General features: G+C 37.2%; 2 protein-coding genes across 2 annotated transcripts; both read left to right on the plus strand.

The window, feature by feature from the left end:
• Positions 1–562: 562 nt before the first annotated feature.
• LOC141817983 (disease resistance protein RPM1-like) lies at positions 563–4469 on the plus strand. Its single transcript, XM_074705584.1, has 4 exons — positions 563–772; positions 924–3437; positions 4239–4307; positions 4401–4469. The coding sequence occupies exons 1-4, from the start codon at positions 563–565 to the stop codon at positions 4467–4469; spliced, it is 2862 nt and encodes a 953-aa protein (XP_074561685.1).
• Positions 4470–5384: 915 nt separating this feature from the next.
• On the plus strand, positions 5385–8940 carry LOC141817982 (disease resistance protein RPM1-like). The gene is made up of 2 exons (XM_074705583.1): positions 5385–5623; positions 6176–8940. The coding sequence occupies exons 1-2, from the start codon at positions 5411–5413 to the stop codon at positions 8618–8620; spliced, it is 2658 nt and encodes an 885-aa protein (XP_074561684.1). The 5' UTR covers positions 5385–5410; the 3' UTR covers positions 8621–8940.
• Positions 8941–9009: the final 69 nt, after the last annotated feature.

A 9009-nucleotide genomic window follows, 5' to 3' on the forward strand; every position in this document is an offset into this window, starting at 1 on the left:
CTCGTGGAAAAAGATGAAATTTATAATTCAGGAATGATTAAGTTGTCATTCTTCTAGGAATATTTTACACTTTATCTTTTGTTTTTTAGAACTTCAATCAAATGATGGATGTCATAACACATCATTTTTTTTCAGGAATCATAACAGGAGAGAGCAATAGCTTGCATTCAAACAGAAGACATCATCTATGAATACCTTTATCCATTAGACCTTTGTTCCAATCTTGTTAAGGTTGGTGTGGTATTGATTCTTGGTCAGGAGAGATATGGAGACAGATCTTTCTCATCGATGAATATAATACCTTCCTTCTTTATCTTGTCAGAATTAAGGCAATGTGCATGAAAGAATTGTCTCTTGGCACCATCAGACCTTTGTTCCAATCTTGGGAAGGTTGCTGTGGTATTGATTCTTAATTAGAAGAGAAGGAAGAGATATCTTTCTGAAAAATTGATGCCCAGCACGTAACTGCATGCTGCTATAAAAAGGAGACGAGGAAAACACAAACTGCAACGATCACAACAACTGTTGTAGTTGAGATTGTAAAGATCGACAAGCTCTAAATATGGTGGGTGTTCTCATCTCCTTCCTGCTCGATAAGATCAGCGGAATTGTAGTTGATCAAGCACAGAGAACTTCACCATTAGGCCAGATTCACTGTCGCATTGATCGAATCACTGCAGAGTTGAAAGTGATGAAGGCCTTCCTTGAAGGCTCTAATTGGTCGCCGATTGCTCCTGCTGCTAATAAACCACTCGACGCTTGGATCCAACAGGTGACACAATTAATTTCTGTCTTCATTAATGTGTCTGTTTGGTGTTAGAACTTTTATTCCCTTGTTAATAACTCAAGTCTTTTAGGAATTTAATCAAATTATTGATGTGATAAAATACAATTTTGTTTATGAATTATATATTATATGACAGATGAGAGCTGTAGCCTTCGAGGTGGAAGACATCATTGATGACTACCTCCATCTAGTTGGAGAGCAACGTGAAAGAACATGGAAGGATCATCTCTCGAGACCTTCAAACCTTCGTTGCAATCTTGCTAAGGTTTGGCATGGTATTGATTCTCGGTTAGAAGTGACCGAGAAGAAAATGCTCAACCTTTTAGATACGAGGGCTGGATTTGATCTGACATTAAGTGGCAATGAGGATAGAATAGATTCACAAAAAGGCATGCATCATTATCATGCTTATTCTCTCATGTTAATTGATGAAGATGATTTAGTGGGCACAGAAGAGAAAAAATCTAAATTGCTTTCATGGTTGACTAATGCTGATACTTGCAGTGAGAGGAGGACAATTGTAATATGGGGAATTGGTTGTCAAGAAAAAACTACTCTCGTCGAAGATGTCTATCACAATAACACCGTGAAGAGTCACTTTGATTGTCAGGTATGGATTACAGTCTCACAAAATTATAGTGTGGAAGAAATCCTAAGAACAATAATCCAGGAAATCTTCGAGGGAAAAAAGGAGCCTGCCCCAAATGGTATCACTACCATGCAACGATCAAACTTAGAAGACATCATCGAAGAAAGTTTGTGGCGCAAAAGATACTTAGTTGTATTAGATGATGTTTGGCATGAAGACTTGTGGTATCAAATACGTTGGAATTTTGTTGATAGGGATAATGGAAGTAGATTCATTATTACAACTAGAAAGCCTGGAGTAGCAAGGATAGCAAGTAAAGAAGCAAGTGACGAAGATATCATGGAGCTACAACAACTTGATGCAGAAGATGCATGGATTCTGTTTTGCAAGAAGGCATTCCGAAGAGAGAACAATAAAGATTGTCCAGAAGAGCTTGAGAATTATGCTCGTAGGATTATGGATGAGTGTCAGGGCTCACCATTAGCTATTGCATTAATTGGCAGTTTATTATCATTCAAGGAAAAGAGTGAAATCGAATGGAATGAAGTCTATGATTGTCTTTGTCGGGAGTTACGGAACAACAGTTTGTCTGATGAAGGGAGTATTGTTAACCTTTGCTTCAATGATTTGCCTTGCAATCTAAAGAATTGTTTTGCATACTGTAGCATCTTCCCTGACGGTCATCTAATAAAAAGGAAGAAACTAATCCGATTGTGGGTCGCCGAAGGATTCATGGAGGCAAAGAGCAGCAACAGAGTAATGGAAGAGGAGGCTGAACACTATCTTTCTGAACTTGTGGATCGGTCCATGCTTCAGGTGGTTGAGAGAAATTCATTCGGGAGGCTGAAGGCTTTCAGAATGCAGGATGATATAAGAGAGGTAACACTAGAAATATCTAAAAAGATGAGATTTAGCATGATTCTTGATGATTCACAATCAGTTCTGGACAATTCAACTCATCGCCTTTCCATCCAAACAAATGATGAATCTCTTGATTTACATACGAGCCTTTCACAACTTCGCTCTTTGGTTGCCTTTTCTACTTCCAAGTTTATTTCAGGTTCCCTAAAAGAAGTCTTTATGAGTTTCAAAATGTTGAGGGTTTTGGAGCTGGAAGATGTTCCAATCTCCAACTTACCAAATGAAGTTTCAGTCTTGTTTAACCTTCACTATTTGGGTTTGAGGAAAACAAGAGTGGAACAACTTCCCAACAATATCCAAAAGCTCCAGAGTTTGCAAACACTCGACCTTCGAGATTCCAGAATAAATAAGCTCCCACAAGGTGTGACACAGTTGAAGCAACTTCGTCACCTATTAGTGTCCGGAATTGAAGTTGAATTTGGGGGCACTGTACTTGGCTGTTTTCCAACTCTTGAAGGTGCATGTCAGTGGAAAAACCTACAAACTCTGCGATCAATTAAAGCAACCAAGAAGCTTGTACAGCTACTGGGAGACATGAAAGAGCTCCGATCATTACAAGTCGTGGAGGTGGAACAAGCTCATTGTCTTCAGCTCTGCACCTCATTGACTAAGATGAGGAACCTTCGTTGCTTACGCTTGTCTGCAAGAAGTGAAGAACAGCTCAACTTCGAAATGTTAAATTCTCCACCTCCTCTACTCCAGAAGTTGGATTTGTGGGGGAGATTATTTGGAGGGAAAATGCCTACATTTATTTATTCTTGTGCAGAACTGGTTCGTGTGAGACTGTTGTGGTCACAGCTGATCGAAGATCCACTTCCTTCACTCAGACAATTGGATAAACTGGTGGTGTTGATATTGGGGCCTGGTGCATATGAAGGGCAAAGACTGCACTTCAGAACAGATTGGTTCTGTGATCTTAAAAGGCTTTACTTGGGAGGATTGAAGAACTTAAATAGCATTGTGATCGAGAAAGGTGCCATGGCAAGTTTACATGAACTAGTTATGACTGCTCTTCCAGAGTTGAAGATGGTCCGTGGCATAAAGCTTCTCACCCTTCTCCAAAGTCTCTCTCTATTTGGCATGCCTGAGGAGCTCATGGTAAAGTTAAGAAAGGATATGTACTTCTTAATGCAGATTAATGTATGAATTAGTGGAGAGAATATGTATATGAAAGAAAATATTTATAAAGTCATTGTTATATATATATATATATATATTGTAAATTATAAAGTCAATAATTGAATTGTTTGTTTCAGATTTTTAAATATTTATGTTGAGTGCTAATAATAAGAGAATTATTTTTAAATAAAATAATTATACAATCTGATTAAATATTTAAATACGATTTAATTATTAATTAATTTAAACAAATAGAATAAGAGAGTTATTGGTTTAAATCATTTTCTAATTATTATATCTCGCATCCCGATTTGTAGGCTGTGGATTTCAAAATCATTTCTTCGAAATTCATAAGAAAAATAATTTTATAAAGATATTTAAACAATCAATAAACTAAAAATTAATATCTAATTAATCACATCGACAAATCTATGCATTTACTCTCCCAATTATCTCTTGTCTCTTGAACTTACAATGACTTCCTAATACATCGCTCGCTCCTTGTGATATGAGGGCGATGACGACGACAACGACGATGGCGATAACGATAGGGGTAGTTCTTTATAAATTTTTTTTTGGTGTATGAATGTTTTCGTAGAATCAATATTTTTACATTTATTATTTGATTAAGTTTGTAAATCCTTCATTTATACATATTTTTTATTAATAATGTTAATTTTTTTATAACAGAATTGGTAAGGTCAACTAATGTATTACAATTTAAAAATTCATATTAAATAAGTAAATTTTTACATATTTAATTTATAAATTTTTATTTCTTTTTAAAAATGATACTTGTTCTTTCTTTGTTTTCTTATGCAGGATGAAAAGATATATGAAAAGAAGAAGGAAGCAGTGTCTTCCGAGAAAAAAGACGATGATGATGATTTTGTATCTTTCTCTCATCTTGAGACTTTTTGATATGGATTTTGTCATTTGGATATCATGACTTGATGACTTATTGACATGTATTTTGTCATTCAGATGGGTCTTAAAGTGACCGATTATGAGTTTCACCCACAACTAATATATAAATCTATGAAAGACCTCTGATTAAAAATTACTTGTGCTTTATTATGATACCTGAGTCAACAATTATGATACATTAAAATTTGACTTCTCCTGTCGTCATCCTACATCAAAAAATACCTAAGAATCCAAATAATTAGTTAAGGTAAATACAACATTGATAATAATAATTACTTAACTACAAGTTGAGTGAAATTTATAAGCTTGCGAGAGGTGAGCTTAAAACATGGGCAAACTCTCGCGGACAAGATGAAATTTATAATTCACGAATAACAAAGTTGTCATTCAATTCTTCTAGGAAAATTTAACTCTTTATATATCTTTTGTTTTTTAGAACACATCATTTTTTTTCAGGAATCAAATGATTGCTGCCTTCAATATAACACATCATTGATGAATTTTATCCAGGAATTACAAAAGATGAGAGCAGTAGCCTTCAAGATGGAAGACAATACCTTTATCCATTCCAATCTTCCAATCTTGCTAAGGTTAGTTTGGTATTGATTCTTGGTTAGAAGAGATGGAGACAGATCTTTCTCATCAATGAATACCTTCTTTATCTTGTCGGAAGGCAATGCTAGGAAGAATTGTCTCTTGGCACTATCAGACCTTTCTTCTAATCTTGCTAAGGTTGGTGTGGTATTGATTCTTAGTTAGAAGAGATGAAGACAGAACTTTCTCGTAGATGAACATGCCTTCTTTATCTAGTCGGAAGGCAACAAGGAAGAATTGTCTCTTGGCACCATCAGACCTTTAATTTGTTCCAATCTTGCTATGGTTGGTATGGTATTGATTCTTGGTTAGAAGAGAAGGAACAGAGATCTTTCTCATCTTTCTGAAAAATTGATGCCAAACAAGCAGCCGCATGCTGCTATAAAAAGAAGACAAGGAAAACACAAACAGCAACGATCGATCACAACAGCTGTTGGAGTTGAGATTGGTAAAGGCAGATAGCTCCAGCAGACATGGTGGCTGTTCTCATCTCCTTCCTGATCGACAAGCTCGCCGGAATCACAGTCGATCAAGCTAGGAGAACTCCACCCTCAGGCCAGATTCACACTCGCGTTGATCGAATCACTGCAGAGTTTAAAGTGATGAAGGCCTTCCTTGAAAATTCTAATTGGTCGACGACGACTGCTGCTGCTGCTAATAAACCACTCGAGGCTTGGATTGAACAGGTGACGCAATTTCACTTATCTAAGGAATTTAATCAAATTATTGATGTGATAAAACACAACAAAAAATTATGAATTCATAAACTCGGTAAACTCGCGAGTCAACTCGGTCAAACTCGGTAAACTCGATAAACAAATGAAATCTTTGTTTGATGTTTCCTTTTATCAAATTTGGACAATGGAAGCTTATTTGGTGTATCTATTGGACTATTTTTGTATGAAATTTTAAATTTGTCATTTTGTAACTTGATGTTGAAACATAAATTTTGAAAATTTCATATCTTTTCATGTTAAATTTTCATGTTTAATCTTTTTTTATATGTGAAAACATGTTGTTGATAACTATGTTTATGCTTTTTTATTAGATATGTGAAATAGTGATTGTTTTTATGAAGTTATGATCAAATATATATTATTTGACATTTTATAACTCTTTTTTGGATTATCTGTAAACTCGTACGAGTTTACGATACGAGTTTGTGCACCCCTAACCGAGTCAACATTGGAATCGCGAGTTTGACAACCTTGAATTCATATTAATTAATTCTATGACAGGTGAGATCGGTTGGCTTGAAGGTGGAAGACATCATTGGTGAATATCTCTATCTAGTTGGTGAGCAACGTGAAAGAACATGGAAGGATAATCTCTCGAGACCTTCAAACCTTCGTTGCAATCTTGCTAAGGTTTGGCATGGTCTTGATTCTCGGTTAGAAGCGACCGAGAAGGAAATTCTCAACCTTTTAGATATGAGGGTTGGATTTGGTCCCATGTTTAATGATGAAGATGATTTAGTGGGGATAGAAGAGAATAAATCTAAATTGCTTTCATGGTTGACTAATGCTGATGCTCGTAGGGAGAGGACGATAATTGCAGTACGGGGAAAGGGTGGTCAAGGAAAAACTACTCTCGTCTCAAATGTCTATCGCAATGATGCTGTGAAGAGTCACTTTGATTGTCAGGTATGGGTTACAGTCTCACAAAATTATACTGTAGAAGAACTCCTAAGAACAATAATCCAGGAAATCTTCAAGGGAAAAAAGGAGCCTGTCCCAAATGGTATCACTACCATGCAACCATTAGAGTTAGTGGAGATCATCCAAGACAGTTTGTGGCGCAAAAGATACTTAGTTGTATTAGATGATGTTTGGCATGAAGACTGGCGGTATCCAATACGTGATACTTTTCCTTATGGAGATAATGGAAGTAGACTCATTATTACAACTAGAAAGCCTGAAGTAGCAGAGATAGCAGATGACGAACATATCATAGATCTACAATTTAATGAAAATGATGCAAGGATTCTGTTTTGCAAGAAGGCATTCCGAACAGAGAACAGTAGAGATTGTCCAAAAGAGCTGGAGGATTACACTAGAAGGATTTCGAACAAGTGTTACGGCTCACCGTTGGCTATTATAGCAATTGGAGGCTTATTGTCGGTCAAGGAAAAGAATGAAACTGAATGGAAGAAAGTCCATGATCGCCTTCATTGGGAGTTAGGGAACGACCGTTCGCCTGATGCAGTGAGCAGTATTATTAACCTTTGCTTCAATGATTTGCCTTACTATCTAAAGAATTGTTTTCAATACTGTAGCATCTTCCCTAAAGGTCATCTAATAAAAAGGAAGAAACTAATTCGGTTGTGGATCGCCGAAGGATTCATGGAGGCAAAGAGCAGCAACAGAGTGATGGAAGAGGAGGCTGAAGACTATCTTATTGAACTTGTGGATCGGTCCCTGCTTCAGGTGGTGCACAAAAATGATTATGGGAGGATGAAGGCTTTCAGAATGCATGATGTTGTAAGAGAGGTAACACTAGAAATATCTGAAAAGGAAAAATTTTGCACGATTCTTGTTGGTTCACCATCAGATTTGGACAATTCAACTCGTCGCCTTTCCATCCAAACAAATGATGACTCCCTTCATTTAAATAGGAGGCTTTCACAACTTCGCTCTTTGGTTATGTTTCCTACTTCCAATCTCAGTCCACGTTCCCTAAGGCCAGTCTTAATCAGTTTCAAAATGTTCAGGGTGTTGGAGCTGCAAGGAACTCCAATCTCTAATTTACCAAATGAAGTTTCTGCCTTGTTTAGCCTTCGCTATTTGGGTTTGAGATGGACGAATGTGAAACAGCTTCCCAACGACATCCAAAAGCTCCAGAGTTTGCAGACACTCGACCTCCGCGATTCCAGAATGGAGAAGCTCCCACACGGTGTGACACAGTTGAAGCAACTTCGTCACCTATTTGCGTCCGGAATTGAAGTTGAATTTGGGAGAACTGTAGTCGTGGGCTGTGTTCCAACTCGTGAAGGGGCATGGCAGTGGAAGAACCTGCAAACCCTGCGATCAGTTAAAGCAAACGAGAAGCTTGTACAACTATTGGGAGACATGAAAGAGCTCCGATCATTACAAGTTGTGGAGGTGGAACAAGCTCACTGTCCTCAGCTCTGCACCTCATTGACTGAGATGAGGAACCTTCGCTGCTTACGCTTGTCTGCAAGAAGTGAAGAACAGCTCAATTTTGAAATGTTAAATTCTCCACCTCCTCCAGTGCTCCAGAAGTTGGATTTGTGGGGGAGATTATTTGGAGGGAAAATGCCTACATTTATTTATTCTTGTGCAGAACTGGTTCGTGTGAGACTGTTGTGGTCACAGCTGATCGAAGATCCACTTCCTTCACTCAGACAATTGGATAAACTGGTGGTGTTAATATTGGGGCCTGGTGCATATGAAGGGCACAGACTGCACTTTAGAACAGGTTGGTTCCTTAATCTTGAAAGGCTTTACTTGGGAGGGTTGAAGAATTTGAATAGCATTGAGATAGAGGAAGGTGCCATGGCAAGTTTACATGAACTAGTTATGACTGATCTTCCAGAGTTAAAGACGATGGTCTATCACATACAGTTTCTCACAGGTCTCCAAAGTCTCTCTCTATTTGGCATGCCTGAGGAGCTAGTGGTAAAGTTAAGAAAAGATATGGCAAACGAAGACCAAGAAGAATGAAAGGCTTTACTTATTAATGCACGTGTGTATGTATGAATTAGTCCTAAAAAAGAGTGAGCATTAAGATCGTATGTGTGTATGTATGAATTAGCCCTAAAAGAATGTATGTGTGTATGTATGAATTAGCCCTAAAAGAGAGTGTGAGAGAATATGTGTGTGTATGTATGAATTTGCCCTAAAAGAGAGTGAACGAGTGTGTATGTATGAATGTATAAATTAGCCCTAAAAGAGAGTGAAAGAGAGTGTATGTGTGTATGTATTAATTAGTCTTAAAAGAGAGTGAGCAAGAATATGTGTGTTTGTATGAATTAACCCTAAAAGAGAGAGAGAGAATGTATGTGTGTATGTATGAATTAATTTTAAAATGAGAATGTATGTCAAATAAAATA

The sequence above is a fragment of the Curcuma longa genome, unplaced genomic scaffold, assembly GCF_044706935.1.
Source record: "Curcuma longa cultivar G26 ecotype Majalengka, Jawa Barat unplaced genomic scaffold, ITB_CL_G26_1.1 contig_22803, whole genome shotgun sequence".
NCBI classification, from domain to species: Eukaryota; Viridiplantae; Streptophyta; class Magnoliopsida; order Zingiberales; family Zingiberaceae; genus Curcuma; species Curcuma longa.

What these genes read in the sequence shown, in the direction of transcription:
- LOC141817982 (XM_074705583.1), top strand. Translation starts at nt 5,411, where the DNA reads ATGGTGGCTGTTCTCATCTCCTTCCTGATCGACAAGCTCGCCGGAATC. An exon ending in TCGAGGCTTGGATTGAACAG is followed by an intron (nt 5,624 to 6,175) that starts GTGACGCAATTT and finishes ATTCTATGACAG; the next exon opens with GTGAGATCGGTTGGCTTGAA.
- LOC141817983 (XM_074705584.1), top strand. Translation starts at nt 563, where the DNA reads ATGGTGGGTGTTCTCATCTCCTTCCTGCTCGATAAGATCAGCGGAATT. An exon ending in TCGACGCTTGGATCCAACAG is followed by an intron (nt 773 to 923) that starts GTGACACAATTA and finishes ATTATATGACAG; the next exon opens with ATGAGAGCTGTAGCCTTCGA. An exon ending in ACTTCTTAATGCAGATTAAT is followed by an intron (nt 3,438 to 4,238) that starts GTATGAATTAGT and finishes TTTCTTATGCAG; the next exon opens with GATGAAAAGATATATGAAAA.